The sequence below is a fragment of the Ursus maritimus genome, unplaced genomic scaffold, assembly GCF_017311325.1.
Source record: "Ursus maritimus isolate PB19 unplaced genomic scaffold, ASM1731132v1 scaffold_4, whole genome shotgun sequence".
NCBI classification, from domain to species: domain Eukaryota; kingdom Metazoa; phylum Chordata; class Mammalia; order Carnivora; family Ursidae; genus Ursus; species Ursus maritimus.
The window spans coordinates 32,999,101-33,025,910 of NW_024426552.1; the positions used below are offsets into that span (position 1 = coordinate 32,999,101).

Consider the following 26,810-nt stretch of genomic DNA (forward strand, 5'->3'; position numbering starts at 1 on the left):
TGTTAGGCAGGTCTGTGGCAGTTACACCAGAGAAAGAGCTGCATCAGTCCGTTAAATGCAGGGCACTCTGGACCGCAATGCCCGACCAAGTCACCATTCCCAGCCAAGCAACCGATAGAGCATGGGATACAGGCTGCTCCCTAGACGCTCAAACTGAACTGTCAACAATAATCCCGTCATTATCCTTGGTGCATAGCCATACGGCTGACAACCACAAAAGTAAAAGAGAGGACAGCAAGACCGAGAAAGAAAGAGGAGGAAGGGAAGGAGAAGACTGAGAGAGAGAAAAAGAGAAAAGGGGAAAGAGAGTAAAAAATGACCCCTTCTACTGAGTAGCTTTCAGTACGTCCACAGAGAGGTAAACACATATACTCCCTTCTTTGCAGCAGAAAACTTCATTTCAACTTCACAGAGAAAACTAGAGCCATCAGGCAAGAACTCCTCAGCTTTCTGCTTTCAAACCTACAAACTGCTACCAGCAGCCATCTTTACCTCTTTCTCTTTAGTCTATAGAAGAGGGTTTTGGTTTTCTTTCTCTCTCTCTCTTGTTCAAGGCTAACTTCTTGATTCCATTCTTTCCTTTTGTCTGTTTTTAATTATTTTTTATGTTCTGAGGTTTTCAAACATTCTCTTTCTACAGGCTTATTACTGTCAGCTTTCAAATACGATGAATTGATATATTTGCTAATTCTCAAATAACATCAATGACAATGAAGAAAAACACCCCTTTCGGTCCAAGTCACTCTCTTTCTCCTGTCCCTGACAGCCCAACTTTTTGGCTACTATCTCCACTTCCTCTACTTCTTCACCCCCTAAAATGTTCCTGAAATACTCTGGCAAAGTTCATCAGTGAAGACCTCCAACTTTCCAATCCCAACTGTTTTTTTTCAGACTTCAATGAATTACATGAGATTTCAGTGGCATTTGAAACTCCTGTCACTCCTCCTTGGGGGTCAGTGATACCCACCTCAGTTGGTTCTCTTACATCACAACAGTAAAGATGGGGAGGAAGGAGGAATGCATTTGAAAGCTATTTCAGAGTTAAAATTGATAAGAAGCAGTGTTTGGTTATTAGAGGTGACAGTGATAATTTCTTGCATGGGTGGTTACTGAAACAGGACAGGGAAAATGGAAGTAAGAGAAAAGAGAATTCAAAAGGACTAGAAATGGTCAACACAATCTATGACAGCAGTTAAGGTCAAGAACTACAGAAAAAATACCTAATTTGAGGGAATGGGAGGCTTAATGGAGGAACATATGTGCACGAGAGTACTATTATCTCTCTATTTTTTTTCCTATTACAAAAGAATGTGTATTCTGTGTAGAATAAAAGGCAAAAAATACAATTAAAAAAAGCATTCATAAACCCAACTCCCTCTACATTAATACCTTAGTATAAAGTTTTCTTTTTTTTTTACTATATAGGTATTTATATGCACATACATATGTTTCCACAATATGAATTATATATAAAAGTATGTGTATATAAATACTTACTTAAACTTACAATTTTGTAACCTTATTCACATACTGAGTGTTATCTCTGCCAATATATACTCATTTATGACCAGAGTTCCCCAACATGGCTGCTTTTAAAACACATTGATTGTTTGACTGATTGATTAATTGATTGATGAGAGGGAGAGAAAAAGAGAGAGAGAGATCCAGTGAGCATGGAGAGGGGAGAGGCAGAAGAAAAGGGAGAGAGAGAATCCCAAGCAGGCTCCATGCCCAGCCTGGAGCCAGACTCGGGACTTGATCCCATAACCCCAATACCATGACCTGAGCACAAATCAAGTCAGGCACTTTACCAACATGGCTGCTTTTAAAAGTTAGAAATCAACAGACCTCATCCCAGATCCTTGAGTCAGACCCAGGAGTGCGACTGTACTTTTATAAAGCTCCCTAATTTTTTGTTGTGCACACACAGGTTTGGTAACCAATGATCTACAATATCATTATAGGAATCTGATCAAGAATTAAGGAAGGGATTATCTTTAGCTTTCCACTATATTTAAGGATGGAAAGATGTGAAAAACTTTGTATGCAGAAAGAAAGGAAGCAGCAGAGGGAGAAGCTAATGGGAGAAAAAGAGGTAAGCATCTACCATACTAAGGAAGAAAAGAGATGTCATGTAGGGATTCATGACATCAGTTTCTTCTACTACCTATTGAAAGCATATGGGAAGGATGAATAGATCTCTTTAAGGAAATGGTGTGGAAGCTGAAATTTTCCTTCCTGTTGGCTTCTACTTTCTCTGAAAAGTAAGAGCAAGTCTTCCGCTAAGGGAGAATGAGGAGGCAATGAAATGAGGGATTCGGAAGAGGTGGTGAAACTAAATAGCTCCTGTGGTGGATATAAGGAAGAGCAGGCTGGGGGGTGTGCAAATGGTTTCTGTGGAGAGTCAATGGCCATGAACCCACAGAAGCAGCAGTACATATGGCTGTGTGATTTTTACCTCATGGGCCTAGAAGCTGTGTAGGAGCAGAGATATTGGGCAATCTGATGCAGACTTGCAGGGCAAGTGTGGTAGAAGGTCAATGTTCAAGAAGAAGAAACTTTCAAGAAGGCAGTGTTTGGAGAGATTGGAGTAGACATCAAAGAAACCTAATCATGTCAGAAGGCATCATGGATCAAGAGGTCTCATTGAGTCTGGAATAACCTGCATCATGGAGTCTGGAACAGGGAAATGCTGCTATAGCAATATTTGCACTTTGTTTTTTCTTTGCACCTTTCAGACAATGAGTTTTGATAATGGTTTGCAACAATTCCCCTATCCCTCATCAGCAGCTTCATCCCCCACCAAAAACATCTTGATTGCTACCCCACCATTTTCCATAAGTACACCTACACCTCTACAAACCAGAGACACCTTAGCAGATCTATAAATACATGAGTGAGAAATAAATGCTACTATTGTTACATATGAAGTTTGGGATAGTGTGTTACACAGCATTACTGTGGCCACAGCTGACTTGTGCACCAGGTAAGAATGAGCACTATCCCTCTGAACATCCCACAAGTAGCTTAAATCTGTATCTATTACAGCACTTACTACATGTGTCTGTGGCTGATTTGTTTTTTACTATAAACTATCTAAAGGTAAGGATCAAGTTTTATCTATCTTTGTATGGCAACACCTAGTATAGTACCTCCCACATAATAAGTACTCAACGACTTTTTAATGAAAGAATAAATTTCAACTGTTTATACCAAATTGAATTCGCAAGATAACTGGGCAACTAGAAAGTCAGTGAAGAACAGAATTAACAAAAAAATCATTTCTTTTTAGTTTTGCAAGTGAACATAAATAGTATTCCTTTAATAAGACTTCATTATACACTAAGATTATAAAAAAATCTATATTTAGTAAGTAACATAAATTATTAAGAAGCACAAAAATTTTAAATTTTAGGTAATTTTATAAATCTTTTCAATTAATATGTATCACTAACTAAATTATGTAGACTTAAAAGCAAAATTATATTAAAAGAAACATGAATGTATTTTAAGGGAGATCTTGATTTTCTCTTTTATGTTCTAAATTCTAAAGCTATTATATATAATCTATATAATATATAAACATTTCAGAAGATCACCTTCTTATGAATGGTAGTATTTAATAATGTATTAATTATACGTAATATATACGTAATATGTACATAAAGTGAAAAAATGTTATAAAAATTAAAAAGTTTTAAAAGTGCGTGTATATATATTATATGTAATATAACATATAAATATATAACTAATCTAATATACATAATTATATAATCTAATATATATAATTCAATATCACCACTCAAGGGGCACCTGGCTGGCTCAGTCAGTACAGCATGCGACTCTTGATCTCAGGGTCACGAGCTCAAGCCCTACGGTGGGCATAGAGCTTACTTATAAAAAAAAAAAAGTATCACCACTCAAAGCTGATTTTCTAAAATGTTCAATAAGCTGTTAGTCTAAAGATTCACAATATGCCTAATTATCCCTATCTAATACAAGTAGCATCTAAAATAGACCTCTATGCGTGATTTCTACATTTATAACACACATAACACATAATTCATTAGGCTACGCTCCTTCTTTTCTGAAATCCCAAATCCAAGAAAATTGAATCACTTTTAAATGAACCAATGTGTTTATTAGATCTGTGGGGTGTAAGAAAACTTCAATTGCTGCTCTGTGTCATGCTGATATAGGCATAAACTCTCAGGTTAAACTTCTCTCTTTGTAGTACAAGTTTCAATTTGGATTTTAAAAAGCTTGAGGCCATCAATTTTCACATCTTTCCCCACTCCCATTTCAGAAATCAGAGAGCCAATTTCAGGAAAATACTGGCAAGTTATATGGAGGTTTAACATGTTCAAGAATAAATCTGACTTCCATTAAGGCAATTCCATTAAAATAAAGCACATTGAAACCACTTACTATTTCCAGGTTTTCTGCCTTCTGATACAATAGCCATTTATCTAAAGTCAAACAAAGTGAATAAGCATGTTTTTCTTAACTACTGGACTGAACGGATTCAAAAACTCTAAAATTTGAAACAAAATCATTAAAATGTTTCTGTCACTTTTAACCACCTCCTAACAGAGCCTGCAAGGCTCTGCTTTCTTATCCCATTAACACTCTCCCCCATCACTGAAGAGCTAGTCCACTGTACCACTTTGTTTTTTAACAGACTAAGCTCTAAGCTCCCTCCATCCTCTCTCGACCACTGGCCATCTGCCCATTGCACAAATCCTTTGAATCTGATACTCTGGGGACAGAGAACTATCTGCTTTCTCTGTGTCTGCCCCTGGTCTCTACTGAACACAGTAAGATCTCCTCAGTTACGGAGACTGCTGACCTACCTGAGACTATACGGACTCAAGTTCTTCGATACTCGGTGGACACTCAACACCAACGAAAGTCATATGTAATATGTACATCCCTTCAGTCCTACCTCTATGTGCATTGCTTTCTCTCTAAATTCCTCTTGTTAAGGTTCCTAAAGAAATGAATGAACTGGATCTCAGATGTAGCACTATAGACAATAAGAGCTAGATACAGAAATAGCAACCAAAGAGTAATAGGGTAGCTACCTCTCCAGCTCTAGTAGTGGAGCAGGCACATAGCAGAAAATCGATGTGTGCATTAAATAGCTACCAAAACTACTCATTATTTTATGGTTACATTTAATATGCATTTTTAAACTACAATAGTGGTATTATTCATCTTAAAGTTTGCTAATTAAACATTTGGTAATAATTCTTTTTTTATCATTACTACTTATTCTAACTGAATGAATATCTCCAAACTATTCCAGAAGAGCAGCCCAATAATAATTTTAAATGATGCAACTGTTTTTGAATCATCTGTGATTAAATCTATGAGATTCATCTGAGAAGCATCTATAATTCTTTTTGTTGTTCTGTTTTCCTATACTAGACATTACAATAGTTATAAGTGTGATTAGGTCTGACCAAAATAACTCAACTGACCACCTCCCCAAAGCCCCCTCCTTTCCCTAAGATAGGACATTCAAAAGTCATGTGATTCTTCAATACCTACTTCACACACACACACACACACACACACTTCAATACATTCATATATACTTCATATACACACATTTATAAATATATTTATTTTTATTTATAGAGCAAAAAGTTATGTATATGTTGTGTATGCTTGTGTATGTCTTAAAATAAATGACATAATATTGAATGCTATATGTTCTGTAACTTTCCCTTGCCTTTCCCTTGTGCACCATATTCAATTCATTATCAGGTCATGTCATCCAACAAACAAAATTTCTGAAAGCTTCCTTCAAGATTAGTTTCAAAATCACCTTGAGAGGTGAAATTCATGCAATAGGAACAATCCAGTGAAACCCTACATGGCAGATATAGCCAAATAAGTGTAGATTTGAAAAGTGGTAGCCAAGGTTCAAAACAAATGTAATCTTAATGACAAAGTTTGATTCTTCAAATACTTCGAAAAAAATGAAAAGAAATTAAATATAGGAGTTCTCTTTCAAGTCAGTCCACTTTGAATTTTCCTGTCTCGCAACTCGAAGGTAAAGAACGTAAACCATTTAATTATACATCTATCTATTCTATTATATACGTACATAATGTCACACACACACACACACACACACACACACACACACACACACACTCAACACTGATGTCTTAAAGTTTAGATATAAAATATCCCAAAAGTATAAATCAGCTTCTAGGGATATAAACATGAGTTTCAGATGTACATCACAGGAATTATACGTAATTCAAAGGTACAAATTGGGATGCTATTGGTAAACAGAGCTTTAATAGAATGAATATGTGTAGCATACTTACAGATAAACCTTTCAATTACTATTTACTAGATAAGTGATTTTGGGCAGATTATATAACTTCTTGAATTTGAATTTCCACATTTGTCTGTATAGAAACAACTCTCTGTTAAGGAAACTCTCAATCACTACAAAGAAAAGCTGCAAATGGAGCTCACGTTCCTGAAACCTTGAGGTCCTCAACCCTTCTCCAGCTCAGTGGTTACAGCATACAGACAAAATGGCTTGAATGAAATCCTGAGTCTGGCACAGGTTAGCAGCTGTAAGTTCCAGAGGCTAGGTCTCAGTGTACTTGTCTGGACTGTGAGGACAGTAATAGTATCTACCTCAATGGGGTACTGGGAAGATTTAGTGCAAGTCTATATTAAGCACTTACTGCCCAGTTAAGTGTTCACTATATTTTAGATATTATGAAGATAATATAGTAATATTATGAACATCCATCTCCTCCTTGAAAAGCCCTCTCCTCTTTCTGTGTTATGATAGGACAGTCTTCTCATTTTCCTAATACTATTTCTTCTTTCATGCCTTCATCACCTCTTCTTCATCATTCTTATACTCCTAAATGTGAGCTTTCCATGGCTCTATCTTTACCTCTCTATTAATATTGTTCCAATGGCTTCTAAACAAAATACTGAAACACTTTGGTAAAGGGATGAATCCAAATTCCATAAGAAACGAATTATCCTAGAGAAACTTAAGGGTAGGTTTTACCAGGTATAGTCTACTTATCCCATAGGAAAAAAATTGTTACGCTTTCAATTTGGAACAATACCACCACCAGTGAGCCTAGCTGGAGAGTCTGCAGCTTCAAAAAGTAACCCAGCCGGGGCATGTTTTGACCATCTAGACAATAACGTTCACATTCTCCTTTAAACTGGAAAGTGCCAGACAAAGGCAAAAACGAGTTAGTGAAGAAATATTTATTGTGAATGTACCAGATGTCAGCCCCTGTGCTAAGAGCTCTCACATACACATTTTCATCTGATCTTACTTGCTCTACAGCACGGTACAGAGCAGGCTCTTCTCACATGGCTGACGACCAAGGTGTGAAACAAAATAAAGTCTAGGTGAGGAGAACTTAAACGCTTACAACAACAATGAATTCCCATTTTCTGTATGCCTCACATGGCCACGCTTTCTTACTAAGCCTCTGAGAGTGAATGAATCTCAATCTTCATTGAGAAAAGATTAACAACTATATAATGTTGCAATTACCTTCTGGGTAATGATGGTATACTTATAGGAGATTGCAGTTTGTGATTGCCTCACCCTGTGGAGAGGAGGGAAAAGGAGAACAAATATGGACTATTTTCTATAGAAGATTTTCCTTTAAAAAGGAAATGAAACTTGCAGTGAACAGACTTACCTTTTGACAGAATTTATTTTGATTTAATATGTACAATTAATCTGAGATACTTTTGTGCTAGTCAGCATGACCTAGGTATCAAAAAAGTTTTAATTCCCAAGAAGAATAAAGCTTTAAGTGTCTGAGTAGATCTAAGATAAAGCCCCTCTTCTGACTTTGTAACCCTTAGAAAAAAGTTAATTGACAGGAGCCCCGGGCCGGACGACAGACTGGAGATGCAGCTTCCCCATCTCTACTCCTCTGGCTTTCCTCAAGCAGGGAACTGGCATGGCTCCAAACACAGCCCAAACCTAGTGCCTGCTCAGAATGAGGGGGTAAATAATGTCCCGAACTAGGGGATGCATTTCCAGGCCTGGCAGGTGTGGTCAACGTTAGTAGTTGACAACACAACCTTCTTTATTTAACTTACTTTTTTTTAATGCCTTGGACTAAGAATGCACAATTAGATAAGATCACAGAATGAGCTTGGAGCATTCTAATTTCCTCTAATGAACCTAAAACTGATTCTGTAATATCAGAGTTCACACATCTGACACATATATTTGTATAAATGTGTATATATGTATAAATATGTATATATGTATACACACACATTTATATGCTCGTTTGCTTTTCTACTTTGGTAACTTCATTCTTCATAAATTTCAACTTCTAGAAAAGTATTAACCACTAAACAGTATTATCAATGAGAAACCAACCCGTCATGTGATAACAATAAAACACTAGGAAATATAATTTATACTGATTAAGGAGTTGTGTTGATGAGGGGTTAGGAGAGTTCAGGACACAGATCCCCCTTTCGGTCTCCCTTTTCAGTTTGGTTTGATAAGTTTAGTTACTTTCTCCATCACCAGAAAAGTAAACCATACTTTGATCCAATATACAAAGTTATAACATCCTTTCAGAAACTTTCTTTATATGTTCACTGTAATAGTTCAATTAAAATGTACCTTTTTGGGGGCTAAACCTTATAAAGAATCCCTATTAAAAGCAAGTCCTGAATACAAGTTAAATACAAACTAACTATAAATTTAATTTAAGATTTTAAACCTATTTCTAACTTAAAGAAAGGTTAAAGCAATCTACTTTTAATTAAATATATCTATGGCAACTTAATTCCAAATCTTAAGGTTCTGCAACCCAATTTCTCATGATAAAAATATTACTAAAACTTATCTGCATTGAATGACAATCTTCCATTCCTCTCGGCTCTCTGAATCCATTATCTCTCTCATGGGAATGAATGCTTTGCTATGACTGATGATGAATAAGATATATAGGACAAATGATGCACTTTTTCATTTAAAAGACTAAAAAGGAAATTCACTTTAGTCTCCTTTCTGCCTAGTTTCATTCAAATCTAAATACAGCTATTCTAAGAGATTTTTTCTAGCTCACTTCAGTTTGACAAAAAATGTCTCATGTATCATTTAAATCAATTACAGATTCTCTGGAAATATACCTCAAAAGTTTCATTTTCATACTTTTGGTTTAAAAATAAACACACCAAATATTACCAAAATAAATAAGCAATAAAATAAATCCTAAAAAAAATCCAGTATTTTGAAAGAGTATATTGTTTATTACTAAATTATATTCTAAGAGTTGTTTCAACTTTAGAAAGTACTCAGGGAAATATCTTTACATAATTTTTTATTTCCTAAAATATCTTTATAAAGTGGTATCGTTGATCTTTTATTTATTTTACCTAAAAAGTCATATAGGGATGCCCACAATACTTAGAATAATATCAAAATCCCAGTTTAACTTAGATGACCTTAGGCAATTATTGCTAGTTAAAAGGAGACCACCCATTTCCCCTGCTACAAGAGAAGGTTATTTCCCTTCTTTTGCACTGGTGACTTTCCATTACTTAGCACAGTCTCTGGCATACAGTAGGTGCTCAATAAGTACTGTTGCTTAAGGGAAAGGGAAGTAGGGATGGATGAAGCTGAAATTGTTGAATTTAAATTCCAGATCCTAACTTTAAGGACTGCAGATTTTTTTTAAATGAATCTACTTTAAAAAAAAAAAATCACTGTATACTCCCATGCAACTGTGTATTTATTTGAGAGACACTACAACTTTAACAGAGTAAGCACCTGATTTTAAGATTATATTCTATAATTTCAGGGGGGAAAACAGAAAAACTTGGATTTTACTTGCTCCAATTTTAGATGTACTGGTAATTGTGCATACATTGGTTTATATTATTTTAGAAGTCTTTGATAAATTGCTACAAAGTTAATTGCTTGCTTTAAGTAGATGAAGAAATAAAAGTTCCATCTCCTTTTCCCTAAGAACCCAGACCCTTTTCAAAACCGGAAACTCTTCAGCTTCTTAATATTAGCCACTAGCCTTGTTCAGGATTGTTAAGATTAAAGATATATCCAAGGAAAAGATGGAAGGGAGGGTGGAGGGGAAGGAAGAATGAAAAGAGGGAGGGAGGATGGGAGGGGAAGAAAGAGAGAAAAGGAGGGATAGGGAGGGTTCAAACAAGGCAAGAAGGAAGGGGGAAAGAAACCAACGCACCAAAAATGTTTTCTTCCTTTCTGAATGGAAAGGTACATAATACACTGATATAGTTATTTAAAGAACTTGCTATCACTTAGAAGAAAATAAAGTCAGAAATGCCTCCAGTAATTTAAGTTCCCTCTAAATCATGTTAAGAGAAACTGGGTAGCTATCCTGGTTATTCTCCATTTCTCCACGCTAGGAACTACCTTAAGATCCTTCTAAATTTCTCAGACCTGCTCGAGGCCCTAGAGACTGGCGTCAGTAGACGGCAATTCCAGGACTCCCTTGTACTCCATTGACAAGTTGGGACTGGCCAATGGTGGATGTTGGCATAAGAGAAATGAAGATATTTAACACCTACTCCATCCCTGCTTCCTTCTGGCAGTGGCTGCCTTTCTGGCCACAGATCCTGTAATCAGATTCCTCTTTTATGACTCCAGCTCTAACTATGTTCCAGTAATCCATTCCCTCCTTTCTCATACCTACAACCTAAGAGGTAACAGCTTCCAATTCTAGTAGTTCCCTTAACCCTCACCAGCCTTCTGCAAAAAGCCCTTCACTAAACTCTTTCCAGTGAAACCCCTGAGCATGCCATCTGTGTCCTATGCTCCCCGACTAATACAGAGGCTAAAATCTCGTGACTCTCAACCAAACTCTTCAACAGAAGCAAGCGTGTGAATAATTTACCAAGAGATGACAGCCTTGTTCATTGCAGCCAAATGCACTTATCAGTCAACTGAGATAGCAAGAATAAAGAAAGCAAATTAGAACAGCCTGGGCTAAAAACAAATAAGCAAACTCGTATAATGTGCCCAGAGTGGTGAACCTGCACATGGTTCATTCACTTTCAGTCCTGATCAAGCTCTCTTGTCACCTATTTCCCCTAATTAGGATGAACATATTGAACAAACGTCTTCATATTTCCAACCATAAAGCAATGTCTAGATTAGGCATATATTTGCCCGGCATATCTGTTTCATCAAGTGGCAGGTGTATCAAATATGTTATACTGATATATATTAAATGGATAGATAGATATAGATAAATATTTATCACCATAGATATAATTCACTTATATTTTTAATGAGTAATTTTTAATTACATGATTATTGTTACTCATATAATGATAGCCTTTTAAAAATATCTTCCAGGGTTGCCTGGGTAGCTCAGTCCATTAAGTGTCTGCCTTCTGCTCAGGTCATGATCCCAGGGTCCTGGGACTGAGCCCCACGATGGGCTCCCGGCTTAGCGGGAAGCCTGCTTCTCCCTCTCCCTCTGCCTGCTGCTCCCCCTGCTTGTGCTCTGTCAAATAAATAAAAAATAAAATCTTTAGAAAACGTATCTTCCAAAATCTGGGGTTCCTGGGTGACTCAGTCAGTTAAGTGACCAATTCTTGGTTTCAGCTCAGGTCATGATCTCACGGGAGTGGGGTGGAGCCCCATGGCGACCTCCATGCTCGGTGCAGAGTCTGCTTCAGATTCTTTCTGCCTTTCCCTCTGCTCCTTCCTGCTCATGCTCTCTCTCTCTCAAATAAATAAATATATTTTTTAAATATCTTCCAAAATCTTTCAATATTATTTTTACAGAAATAATTAAAACACTAAGTGTCTAATGATACCTCTATAGGTCAACTCAAAAGTTAAAAACTAAGGAATGGTTCTTATGTTATAGCAAATATTGTTCATTGCAGAGCCAAGTAGAAGACTAGGATTGCAGGCTTGTCCACAGTACAATAACATGACCATGTGCCACTCTGCTAGTCTGCCTGGGCTGCCATAACAAAATGGGTGGCTTAAACAATAGACATTTATTTCTCATAGTTGTGAAGTCTGGGAAGTTCAGGATCAAAATACCAGAAGATGTGGCTCATGGTGAGGGCCCTCTTCCTGGTTTCTAAATTGTCACCTCCTCACTGTGTCCTTACATGGGACAAAGACAGAGAGAGTACTCTAGTCTCTCTCCCTCTTATTTTAAGGACATTAATCCCATCATAGGGTTCCCATGACCTCATCTAAGCCTAATTACTCCCCAAAGACCTCCAAACACCATCACATTAGGGGTTAGGGCTTCAACATATAAATCTGGGGTGATACAAAAAAATTCAATCCTTAACAGCCACCTAAAGAAGACTCTTCCCAGCATCATGTTTAAATTGAGCCTTACTTTTTTCTTCTACTGAAAACATCGATTCATATCCTAAAGTTTTCTAAGTTCCCAAATGGTTTCTACATCCTGCCATTTTCGTCCCAGGGAACCTCCTCCCAGGGAACACTGTGAGGACTTCTCTACTTGGTCCCTTCCTAATATCTGTTCTCTTATGCCTGTTGCACAACCTGACAAATTCCCTTTCCACTTTACTCTTTTCCTGAACCCAAGTCACTGTTTCCTGCATCTTATGTCCTCCTCTGTCTTGATTTATTCCCTCATTTTGCTGATATCCATATGTAACATCCTAAGGAAGAATGCTTTGAAGATAAACTTTCTGCATCCCTACATATGTGAAAAGGTCTCAATTCTGCCTACACATCAATGATAAATTGGCCAGGGAGTAACAACCAAATTTCCCCCACCCCAGGAATCTGAAATAATTGTTTCACTGTTCTCTACCTTCCACTGTAAGTGATGTGCCCATCTGATTCTTTCCTAGGAGACATGTTTATCCTTCCTTCTACAAAATCTTCCTAAATAAAGAATATATAGGTCGCTCCTCTTAGGTTGCACATCACCTACTACGTGCTAGGAAAAGAAATTATGTCTATGACTTCCCCATGAAGATGTAGGGTGAGAGATGAAAAGGAAGAATATGTGATACTACAACAGCCACTAGCATATAAATGATATAAATCCTCAAAAAGGAGGGCAAACACATCATCAACATTAAGCTCTACCCTAAGACTATGATTCAGAAAATTTATTATTTACCCTGGAATATTCATTTTACCAACACCAGGTTACACTGCTTCAAGTGATATATGGACCACACACTGGGAAAAGTTGTTTTTGACTTAACAAAGCATGATGGAGATGAAACTCTTCTCTAATACAGGAAACATCAAAATCCTGTTAAAGTAAAGTATAACTAATTTGCTACAATATAAAGAAAGAGTATAACTATATCTCCTATTGCTGAGTTTTCTAGAACTTTGAATAAGTGAAATTCGGGGTCACCTGGGTGGCTCAATCAGTTAAGCATCTGCCTTCGGCTCAGGTCATGATTCCAGGGTCCTGGGATCGAGCCCCTCAGCAGGCTCCCTGCTCAGCGGGGAGCGTGCTTTTCCCTCTGCCCCTTCTGCTGCTTGTGCTTTCTCTCTCAAATAAACAAATAAAATCTTTAAAAAAAATAACTGAAATTCTATAATACATATCTCTTTATCACAAAAAAGACTTGAAAATTCACAAAGTTATTAAATCTATTTTTTTAAAAATTACTGAAAATACCTTAACAGAGGCAGGGCCACTGTGCTGAACCATTCCAGGGCTGCTTTAAAATACCTAAAACACAATGTGAAAAGTGTCCTGTATATTTGCATAACTCAGCACACTTAATGGAAGGTAAATACTATTCCAGCGATGAGAGGCCAGAGTGGAAAGCAAGCTACCTATTTCCAAGAAGGAGCTTTAATACAGGAAACTGGTTACACAGGTTGTAGAAGAACTAAGAATTCAAATAGACATGAGTGATAACAGGAACCTGGTAATACCCCCAAGGGAGAGGCAGGATTACTGGAACTCAGAATCCAGGGCCATCCAAGAGAAGCTGGCAATAAGGTAAGCCTACCTGGCAGGAGCTGAGCTTAGAGAGAGAAAAGCAACAAGAACTACAAGACACGACTGCTGCATGAGGAACGGGTAGTCTCACTTTAGACAGAGGGGCAGGCAAGGGGGTAGGGAAGAATTCCCTGGCTTCTCCCTCCTCCCACCCTCAAGTAATCCATTAGTACCTCCCCCAAGCCAGCTCAACAGAAGTGGAGGCCAAGGGAGCTACGTAAATGCGGTGCCAAGTACAGCAGGGTAAGTGATAGTAGGGCAACTAATGGTAAGAACATCAATAACCAAGGTGACCCAAGAGAACTGAATGCACATGTTCATATAAAATCTTGTACACAAATGTCCATAAAAGCATTATTCCCAATAGCCAAAGAGTGGAAACAACCCAAATGTCCTGCCACTGAAGAACGGATAAACAGAATGTGGTGTATCTATGAAGTAGAATATTATTCAGCCACAAGAAAGGGAATAAAGAACTGTTACATGCCACACTCTTAATGAACCTTGAAAACTTGGTAAGTGAAAGAAACTGGAAAGATAGGCCACATTTTGTATGATTCCATTTATAGGAAATGTCCAAAACAGGCAAATCCACAGAGACAGAAAATAGATTAGTAGTGGCCAGAGAATGGAGAGAGACGACATTTGGGACTAACTGCCATCGGTTAGATGTTTCTGTTTACTGTGATGGAAATGTTCTGGAATTAGACAGTGATAACAGTGGTACACCATAGTAGGTATACTAAAAACCACTGCAGTGTCTACTTTGAAATGGTAAATGGGAATTATAGCTCATCTTTAAATATGTTTAAAAAAATGACAAAAAATAAATGAGAATAAAAAACTGAAACCTAACGAAAAGTATTGTAGTATCTAAACAGCTAAATTTTTAACAGGATATTTATGAAAAAGCAACACGAGGCTAGAAAATTATCATTTATGTCACACAGTTCAAAGTCTACCTTCTAGCATTAAGGTCTCTAACAGCAATTTCCTAAAATCCCAGGAGGTAAGGATGCTTCCCTATAAAAATAATCCCATTAGACATTACAACAAAGCTCTCTGATCCAGCACAATTGGGGCAGGATTGGTACATATAGTGAAAATATTGGTTAAAGCAGAGAATAATAAAATATGTATATGCGCACATACCCACACAAAAAACAGTAAAAATTTTGTTTTTACTTAAAATACAAATATAAATATTCACCCATATTCTGATATAAGATTAAAGCCATTTCTCCTTAGGTCCTCTGATGAGGATTTTATAGGATCTTTCTTATATGAACCCATGCCTCCAATGCAACATTTATATTTCCAATTCCCTTTGGGTTGTAATGGAACAGAAGCTAAAAGGTAAACACAAAGTCATCTGCATGTGAAACTGTTAGATGTATATCATTTTCTCACAGTTCACTTGTGCACACTTATTTCAAAATCATTTTTTTCCAACTTGTCCTTACTGAGATCTTCCCAATACTTAATAATTTTCTTTGCTGTCACACTTATAGTTCATCACTTTATATAATGTTATATTGCAGAATTATAATGAGAAGAATTGGCATTCACAGGATTTGAAGGGGGTGGGAAACTGGCTCACTAAGAAGCACTGAATGTAACTGGCAGGAGCCAAACTGCGTACATGTGGTAGACTACAGTCTACTCATGCATGCTCAGTATCCCGTGGAAGGCTGTCAGTATCATTTCCAGTGAGCCTTTCAAGCAGAAGTAAATTCACGAGGTTTGGTAGGTAGACATAAGCTAAGTAAGCCTCCACTGTAACTCTACTCCATTGAAAACAATTAATCTATCAGTAAAAACAGATAAAAGGGGTGAGAGTAGCAACATCAGGTTGGAAAGCCAGAGAAGGTCCTGACAATTTTCTACAAAACGCCTTGGATGGTTAGTTATTTAAAGTTTACATACAGCAAAGAGGCTATTTCTCAGCATCGGTGTTGGTTTGGTTAATAGTCCTAATGCCTTCTCTCTACCTTGGAGTTGCCACCTCTTTGCCAAAATAAACAACATCAAGAGTTCTCAGACCATCCCAGAAAGTTGCTTTTGAGAAGCATCCCAATCTCCAAGGAGCCAAACTTATGAGAACCCACATAACAAAAATGCATTCACAGAAGGCCCACAGAGAGTTGAAAGTGTCTAACTCACAAAAAACTCCTCGAAGTTCCACTTGAATCCAGAGGTGAGTGGAGATTCCAGAAAAGAACCTCAACAATGTCAAGGTAGAGAACACTACGGCACTACCTTACCTAACCAACTCCCCTCTGATTACACACACACACACACACACACACACACACACACACACACAATCTAGAATATCAAAGAATCTGGAAATATTATGAGTATGTATTTTTAGCCATGGGGGTCATTTATACTATTACTCCCAAACTTACATGAGCCTCCATAAAAGAAGATTCTGCTTCCATGCTCTATTGACATAAGGCTTGGCCAAATTATTTGGTTAATGAAATGGAAGTACAAATCACATTTGTCATTTCTCAGCTGAAGCTTTTAAAGCCATAACGGGTTTCCTCCATTACCCTTTCTCTCTGTCATGAGATCAGCGTGTCCCACACAGGGGCTGCTCCATCACCCTTGATCCTGGGAAGAATCTGACCCTTGGGACTGAGGCACAGCTGATAATTGTAGCCTTTGCTGTTGCAAAGCATTATGTTAGAGTTTTTTGTAACGGGCCATACCACAGTGAAAGCTGGCGAACACAGCCATGATAGATTTATGGGAAGAAAGATAATACAAAGGAGGTTGACATCAGAACTATACCTTCCAAGCATAAAAGACTTCTAAACCAATAAATAGTCCTTTATTTTCAGATCAGTGTTTCTCCAACTATCTGTGCTGATGGATCAGTTACTTTAAAAAAAAAATTCCAATCTATTATAGACCAAATCTTATGTATACTGTAATAAAAGGAATATTAGAAAATCAAAAGAAAAAAAGGCTTTCAAAACTTCAGCCTCAATTTTTATATTATCATTAGAGTCACCAGAAAAAAAAATTACTGTCAAACTGCTATTTAAGTTTCTAAATGCTTACAATCCCAATTTCTGCCAATGCATCACTGCCAAACAATTACAGTGCATGGACCACACAGGTCCACAGAGCACACTTTCAGCAGCATTGTTTCAGAGCATGTGGAATTAAGAAACACAAAGGCTTTTATGATGATGTAAACTTCTGGGCAACTGTATAACTGAAAACAAAATTATAGACTAATTTTGCCCAGGAAACAGGTAAAATTCTCCTTAATATCTTTCCTACTCTGCAAAAATATCTGTGGTTCCTTTTTCCTATAGGCCTAAAAATCAGGGTGTTATTTTTTCCTTTTTTTTTTTTTTTTTGTAGTCCATCAGTGATAGACATTTAGGTTATTTGAAAAGTGCCTAGCTCCCAGACTTAGTAATTTTAAATGAAATGTTTTCAGTTATAGCGAATAGAACCCAATTATTTTATATTGACATATGTAGTTTACTGCCTTTTTTTTCTACTTATTATCATCTAGCTACTGGAAAGCACCCAGTTTTCTTCAATTATTTAGCAACCTGCAATAAACATGGTTTAGTTCCAAAACCCCAAGTATATTTTAAATCACATTTAATTTTCTAAAGAATGAATCTTTGCTCTACTGAAGATGATTCAAAGTTTTAGAAATCCATCTCAAACCTTTAAGTAGTTTCTGGCTTGCCCAGAAATACTTTTTGGGTGGTAAGATTCCAATCCTGATGAATGTCATTATACATCCACTGTCCTCCTGGGTTGCTACGGCAGCTGCTAGCTGCTTAAAAAGCTAGTTTTTAAAAAATGACTGAAAGGGGGGCGCCTGGGTGGCACAGCGGTTAATCGTCTGCCTTCGGCTCAGGGCGTGATCCCGGCGTTACGGGATCGAGTCCCACATCAGGCTCTTCCGCTATGAGCCTGCTTCTTCCTCTCCCACTCCCCCTGCTTGTGTTCCCTCTCTCGCTGGCTGTCTCTATCTCTGTCGAATAAATAAATAAATAAAATCTTTAAAAAAAAAAAAAAATGACTGAAAGGAAAAGAAATGATTGTTTCATTTTCCCTCAAATAAAGAAAAATATGTGTAATATATGTAAAGTGAAGTTGCTTTCCAAGTTTTAAAAATGTGGATGGCAAAAGCTAGATCCACTTTGGTTTGGACAACCGTTGGACTCATGCAAGAGTCAACTGCCTTTTAAAATTAATGGTAATGTCTTTAATAAGAAAAAAAGACCATTACAAACTAGAGAATTTTTTCAGTCTCGTCAATTACATTTCTTTAGCACTGAATAAGGTATAAAATCTTTTCACATCTACGATCTAGTTAGTATCTACAGCACAGCAACCCAGTTTAGGCAAGTGACAAATATCATCACTTTATCCCCATTGAGCCAAAGGAAGAACTGTGTTTCGACAGCTCAACTATGATAGCAAGCTTTTTTTTTTTTATTTAACATACCAATTCATGGCAATTTCTTTCTTAAAGATCATTTGTATTTGACTATTCTGAGTAGTTGTACCTAGAATATCTTCAAGTCGGTTGGCAAAAAAATACAATAGAATAACAAATATTTACCAGCAGTATTATGAATAAGCCCAGAGAAAGAATGTACAGTGAAGTCCATTTCTAAAGTGATTAGAAGAGGAGACAAATATCACAGTATGCTAAAGTATTTAGATTACAGGTATCATTTTTCATAATACATAATTAAAGTCTAGACATTCTTTAATTTTAAATTCTTCTGAAAAAATAGCACAGATGTCTAATCGTTTAGGTAAAAACTAAGCAAGAAAAGTTTCATTTTCAGGTAAATATAAGTAACAATTTAACGATTAGCAGAAATAAAGTTTTTGTTGCTGGTGTCTGAAGATCAGTTTTATATTATCTTCAGGGGTTAAGAGAAGAGGTAGGTACAAAAGCAATGTTTTAAATTATATTACACTTCGATGATAAAAACATAAATAAAATTATGTTACTTTTTAAATCTCTGCCAATAGGTGAAGAAGCAATTGTGGTTTTTTTTTTTAATTTAAGGTAGTATTTCAAGTACATATATAGAAAGTCAAGCTTACTGTGTTAGAAGAATAGAATTCTAAAAACTGATCAATGCTATAGTTGGAGGTTAATTCTACAAAACCTTTTAAGTTTATTGCTGTGTCATCCTATCAGCTGATAAATATGAGTACAGTCATGAACACAGTTAAATGTTTTTTAAATGTTTTTAAACGTTTTTTAAAACATTTTAATATGATCAGCAAAACTACCAAGAACATATGCATTTTATAATGAAAAAAGATACTATAATTATTTAGCTAATTAATATCCATTTTCTTTTCCTTTTGGTTTAGTACAAATTTATACACTATAAGACTTTAACAATAAAATTATCTGACCTATTTTTGATCCTGAGAAAAAGTTCAACAAAGAAAAATGACTTTCTTCTTGCTCAACTCCACTTGAAAAAGAAAAAAGAGGAAAGAAAATCTAAGTAGGGAAAAACAAAATATAGAATTCCTTGTGTTAAAGGCATGGTTAGTTCAGTTATTTAAGGGTATATTTTCAGCTATGTTGTCATCATCATCAAAATTCTGTGCTCTACAGAGTCATATCAAATTAATTGCTCACTACTCACAGGTACATTTCTTTCCAAAGACATATTCTTTTAAATGCATTATTAACCCAAAAGTTTGGTTCTACTCTCAATTTTCAAACTTTTTTAAGTGAAAGCTCCTTAGTGAGAAAAAGTTGAGATCTCATGTATACAGAGACCCCGAAACCCTGTAACTTTGGGCAGAAAAGCTATTTTTTCATCTAGATAAGAAAATAGATTAGTGGGGTGCCTGAGTGGCTCAGTCAGTTAAGTGTCTGCTTGGACTCAGGCCTTGATCCAGGGATGGAGCCCAGCATGGGGCTCTCTGCTAAGCAGGGAGCCTGCTTCTCCCTCTGCCCTCCCCCACTCATGCTTGTGCTCCATCTCTCTCTCTCTGAAATAAATAAATAAAATCTGAAAGAAAGAAAGAAAGAAAGAAAGAAAGAAAGAAAGAAAGAAAGAAAGAAAGAAAAAATAGATTAGTCATTTAAATTTTCCCAGAATACTGCCTGTTTCTAACTATTTTCTATCATAATTTCATTTATCTCAGTTTTTCCCATCTCTCCAGTAAAAATAAGGGCTCACTGATTAAATCTGATGAAAATAATTCACCAAATGCTATCCCAAATGTATGGATAGATTTTAAATTATGTTATACACCTTCACAAACGGTGGCATTTTTAAAAATCAACTTGAATTGGAAAAAAAACAAGACGTTAACAGAGGGCATTTTTACATCAAAACAGGAGGTAGATAATTTTTAGTTTTCTGTTTACAAAAAATCTTTTAATTACCATACTTTCAATATGTAAGCATTAAATCATAAATAAAATTTTAAAATGCAGTTCTCCAATGCACATATGGCCCAACTATATTTATGAGGCACAATTTCTAATAAATCAGCATTAGTCCTTATGACAGTTCCCAAATCTAATTTTCATAGAGTTCCTTTCCCATATTTTTATATTTCTAAAACCTACTTAGTGGGTTTAATCGTAAATATGTTGGAGGGGGTACCTAATGCAAGTACCAAATTTTAATGGAGGTTCTTACAGTAGTTTTGGTATCCCTAGGTAAAAATTAACTTATACATTTTCAATCAATACTTCTCAATCTTATAAATGGCCGTAAAAAAGAAGTAATAAAACAGAATGCCAAAAAGTGCCTTAACGATAGGTGGATGTCTAATGGCTTTAACAAAAAACTACTAACCAAGGCAGTTGTATAGAGAATATGGGGAAATACTAATGTTTGCGTATAAGAAAAAATTATTAATGATTATTTTAACAATAATTTAAGTAAGAAGTCTCTTATCCCCATAATTTTATATAATTTCATAATTATCATCAGGCAAACAAAACTAATCTAAGTCAGCAGATCACATGGTCTTTCTCAAAACTTATTAAAGTTTTCAATAACTCTCAAGAAACAGGCCTCATCTAATTTGGAGGACTGCAAGTCCTTAGACCTATGTTTTCCAATAAAGGAGCCAATAGACATATGTGGCCATTGAGCACTTGAAATAAGGTTAGTGCAAATGAGAAACGGAATTTTAAATTTAATTTTAATTACTTTATTAAATTTAAATTTTAAAACTACTATTCGACTCAGTTACTAAACTTTTAATTATGTTTGAAAAAACTTGGGTTTGTATTCTTAAACTGAAAATTTTATTAAATCTAAATATAGATCAAGTATTTTCAATGAAAAAATATCAGAGTTAAAAGAATACAAAAGAACAAAAATAGCTCAGTGAATTTTATATTGATTATATTAACATTAAAATATTTTGATATATTGGGTTAAATAAAATTTTTCATTATTAAAACTCATTCACCTGTCTTCCTTTTACTTTAATATAGCTACTAAAAGTTCTGAATTATGTAAGTGGCCTACATTATATTTCTATTAGTACTGCTTTAGACAACATGTATAAAATCAAAACTTTTATTTAAAAGTCAACTTCTTTAAGGTATAATTTACATGCAATAAAATGTAGTCTTTTACGAGGACAGGTCTATAAATTTTGACAAATATATGCAGTCATGTAACAACCAGCACAGTTAGGACATAAAATATCTTCATCACCCCAAGAAGTTCCTTCATGTTCCTCTGTAATCAACGCACAACTCCTACCTCCAAACCCTGACAACTCTGCCTTCTGTCCCTATAGCTTTGCCCATTCTAGAATATCATATAAATGAAAACATATACCATGTGGACTTTTGAATCTGATAAAGCAAAATTTTAAATACTACAGTACTCTCACAGCACTAAAGGATGATTATCATTCTGATATTTCCTTGTATTACGAACATTCTGCCAAGACCTAGTTTTCATTTTTCTACTTCCAAAACTGAGCTTTCTTCCCTGTCGCTATTACAGTAATTTATTTATACCACTAGAATACAACTGAGCAAACTGTATTATAGTTATTTATATATAGGTCCTTCCTCCTACTAGAGTGTAAGCTGGAAGCCTGACGTCTAGACCACTGAAGCTTTCCACAGGGTTAACAGCCTAATGAAATTAACAGTGCAAGTAACAAGGCTAAGAGAATATTTGTTTAAAAAAAAATTGAGATTGTATTATATAAAAAAGGAAAAGGAAAACAAAAGAATTGAGTCATGAAGAAGTTTATCCTCTAGATTAGATGTCTACTTTTACTGAGGTCTCAAGAAAGGATATTAGGCTCCAGAGGATCCAAGAACTACTATTCCAGCTAACCAGGTGCAAATGCTAGTGGAGATTTAACTTACAACAATATTTTTACCCATATTGCTATTGATTTTGTCAGGGCTTGCTAACAAAGTTGAATAAATTTGGAGCAGTCTGCCTAGCACTATTTTTCTCATAACCTCTGTTACTTCTGGGACATGATTTTACAGAACATACAAGTTTTTCAGGAACACCGGTACACGTGAAGGTAAAGACAACAAATCCTATAGCTCTATTTCAAAAGTCGGATATTTGTAATCATTAATTTTCATATAAATATATGAAGTATAACAAGTCTATGTTTTAAGTAAATAAATGAAACAGTACAACTAACTTCAAATCTTTCAAATACTTACTGAAGTCTCCAGTAAGAAAAACTCCTTCTGCTCCTGGAGCCCATTCTTTGCAGTATAAACCACCATCGGCACATCTGTGCACACCAAATGATTCATAACCTCTGGAAAATTTATCAATACCACCTTCGTTCTCTCCGATGTTGTTCAAAGTCTCGTTAAACCGCTTATACCTTTGAAAAAGTACAAAAGAAGGAAGTTAGAAAATAAAACTGTCTTCCAAGAGAGCTACCGTAATTAAGTCAATGCTTTGTTTACTCTTATTCAGAAAAGGAAAAGAAAAAAGATAATAAAGAGGAATAATGTGAATAATTTCACATATAAGGTAGCAGTTACCTCACAGGATAAAATCATTCTTATCTCAAACTGAACCAATCTAAAATTTTTTGGTAATTTCATGCATTTTGGTTTAAGAGAGAAAATACGATTGTTCTATATTCCATGAAATTTTAAAAATCAGCATTATAGCAACTTCTATGTCAAAATAGTATGGTGAAGGAGCATCCCTATATGTCTTTCTTCTAACCCCTAAGAAAATAAAAGAAAAATAGTCAGAAGCCAGCAAGATAAATAAAACTGCCCTACAACAGGGTTTGGCACACTTTCCCTGTTAAAGGGTAGATAGTGAATTGGTCCATTTCACAACTACTCAACTATCTCTCTGAAGCATGAAAACTGCGGCAGACAACACTTAAATGAATGGGTATGGCTGATGCCAATAACACGTTATTTATGAAACTGTTATTGGCCAAATTTGGCCTATGGGCTGTGGTTTGCCTAGTTCTGCCCTATAGCAACTAAGCATGGAAAGAACATACTACATCATGTCAAACTATAAAAGCTAGAGGCCACGAGAAGAAACCAAAGATTCCCTCCCAAGGAGGACAAGAGTAGCACATGGCTGTTCCTGACCCTCTACCAGATCCGGAGTCCATACAGCTACACCAAAAAAATGCTATTATTATCACTAACAGCAACAGGTCTAGAGAGAAGCTAGGACAAAACAGGTAAAACTGAAGTGAGGCAGGTGGTAGGTGCTTTCTGTCAGAAGTGAAGGTTCCAGAACAATGAACTGAGCAATGCTAAAACTTCCTTGCACTTCCCCATACCCTAAGGGGTGAGCAATAAAAGTCCCAGAAAGATGACATGAATCCAAGTAGGGGATATACAGGGACTATTTCACACTATATTTCGACTTAATTAAAAATGAACACAATAGGGGTGCTGGGTGGCTCAGTCAGTTAAGCATCTGCCTTTGGCTCAGGTCATGACCCCAGGGTCCTGGGATCAAGCCCTGGGTCAGGCTCCCTGCTCAGTGGGGAGTCTGCTTCTCCCTCTCCTGCTGGCCCTTCCCCCTTCTCATGCGTACCCATGCACACTCTCTCTCTCTTTCTCTAAAAAATAAATAAAATCTTTAAAAAAATGAACTCAATAAAAATAAGAGATGAGGGATTATATGAGAAAACAATAGAATGAGAGGTAAAATGAGACTCCTAGACCTAAGGGAACAAAAGGTGGAACAAAATATATCACTGAAAAATAATAAATTAGAATTGGCAAGAAATAAAATGCACATATGGTAAAAATAGCAAATTATTAAATGAATAAATAATTGGAAATTTATATAATTAGAGAAGAAAAAGACAAAGAAATGGAGTATATTAAAGAAGCTAAGAGATACGCAAAATGGACAAAAATGATCTAAAACAAACTGAGGGCTTCAGAGGGGAGAGGGGTGGGGGAATGGGATAGGCTGGTGATGGGTATTAAGGAGGGCACGTATTGCATGGTGCACTGGGTGTTATACACAAGTAATGAATAATGGGACTTTACATCAAAAACTAGGGATATACTGTATGGTGACTAACATAATATAATAAAAAAAATTATAAAAAAATGATCTAAAATAAGGATAGCTGCTGACTCTGAAGAACAAAACCAAATAAAACGGATATAAAAAATATAAAGCTGGAAAGTTTTCTCTCAGAATTAAATCTGCATATTTGGGGCACCTGGGTGGCTGAGTCGGTTAAACGCTTGGCTCAGATCATGATCTCTGGGTCCTGGCATCTAGCCCCGTGTGGGGCACCATGCTCAGTGGGGAGTCCGCTTTTTCTTCCTCTCCCTCTGCCCTGCCCCCCAGCTCATGCTCACTCTCTCTCTCAAATAAATAAAATCTTAAAAAAAAGAATTAAATCTGCATATTAACAAAGAGCATACACAAAAAAAATCCAAGATTTTTCTATGAACTCTCCCTAATTTAAATATTGGCAATGTTTCAAAAATCCTTAAAATACTGACCCGGACCAAAAAAAAAGGTCTACATATATAATGAGATACTAGTATGCAAACCGACTCATATTTTCAAAGTCCTATGAGAAAATGTGTTTTTTGTTTTCTTGTTTTGTTTTTACTTCCTACAAATATCACTCAGCTGTAATTCTTGGGTGTATGAAAACTCTAACCCATATTAAACAACATAGTACAACATTCCATAAAATGATCAAACAGTAAGGAACAATCAACAAAATTAATTTGGATTTAGGGTGAAAAGAATACAAACACATATATACATAATATAAGGAAAATTACTGATTAAAAAAAGATACAGCTCTGGGAGGTTAAACCAAATGCGGTAATAATTTTATTGTTAACGTGAGCCTGATGTCTTAAAAACACACTTTAGATTTAAGTTTAAGTTTAAAAAAATCATTCATAAGAACTTTCATAAAATATGTACAAACGTTCCATTTACTAAAATTTCAACAGAAACAGGATTATAGCATTATATTACTTTAACTAAATATCTTGACTTCCCTCAAGGTCAGCCCTATAGCTTCTGATACAGAAATACACATTCCACTTTGAAATCACTGTGGCTCAAAAAAGAAAATGCCTGAGGATACAGCACGCTCATCATGCCTGTGCCCTCTCCTACTACAGTCATCTCTCTTAATATTTTGCTATGAATTTATAGGATATTTAAAAACTAGGTCAAATTCTTAGTAACCAAAGAACATAAAATGAAGTTAGTAGAGCAACTAGCATTTTGTACAGATATAAAATGCTATAAATACCATCAGATTTGATCTCTACATTGATGTTTTTAATCCTTTTTACAAAGGAAGAAACAGAGGCACAGATAAATATGTTAGGTTGTCCAAGGTCAAGAAGGTAAGGAGCAATAGAGATGAAGCATTGTTCATCATAAAAGGGATACTTTAAGTGAATCAAGAGACAAAAATCTCAAATTAAATGTCACATTTTCTTTTTAAAGAAAGTCCTTAAAGTTTAATTCATAAAGCTATTAATCTTTTAATTAGGAGAATCAGCTTAGTCTTTAGAAATAAAGTACAGGTTACCTTCTAACTCTGTTACATACTATACAAAGTCACTTAACCTCCCTTTTCCTTAATTTCTTCCACTGTCAAATGGGAGAAACATCATAGGTTCCAAGGAATCAATGAAATCACACTGGGAGCCAACCCCACAGTAGCCAGCAAGTGCTCAGTAATTGTTGGCTGCAACTTTTCTCCACTTCAGTGAGGGGCAATGCTGTAGAACACTTTTTAATTTATCTTTATTTATAGCACTTATTTAGATTTTGATATATATATTAATTATTAGCAAACATTAAGGGTTCTTCCCCCTCAAATTCCAAAATTCTTTACCATTTTTTTCCTGCTGTGGAAATTACAAATAAAGGCATAGTAACACATAGCACATACTAAGTACGCCATATTGACTTGAATGCATGGGTTATGGAAAGTTTGGAAAAAAATTAAATAGATTGGATTGACCGGGGCGGGGGGGGATAGTTATTTTACAGAGGTAACAGGAGATAAATATAGAAAAGAAAAAAAAAACGAAAAAGAAACAAACTGAAATCTTTGCTCTCCTGGAAGTTAATTCATCCTAGATCAGCACTGAATTTCTAATTCCAGGCAGAATTCTGAACATAGGAGATAAGTCAAGGGAGATGAATCATACCTTATCTAGAAATGTCTAGGATGTAGAATCCTTTCTCAAGTGTTTCCGAGTGGTCCTGAAACCTAAGGAACCCATGGGGGAAATTCCTTCCCTGCTAGCTTAATTTTCAAGATTTTATATTGTCGTTTGCTTCC

General features: G+C 35.8%; 1 protein-coding gene across 1 annotated transcript in view; it reads right to left on the reverse strand.

The window, feature by feature from the left end:
• GBE1 (1,4-alpha-glucan branching enzyme 1) overlaps positions 1-26,810 on the reverse strand; it is a 260,274-nt gene that overhangs the window by 190,213 nt on the left and 43,251 nt on the right. Inside the window, exon 2 of the mRNA XM_040621100.1 lies at positions 22,690-22,859. Coding sequence (XP_040477034.1) covers positions 22,690-22,859 — 170 coding nt within the window. The remainder of the gene's footprint in view (positions 1-22,689; positions 22,860-26,810) is intronic.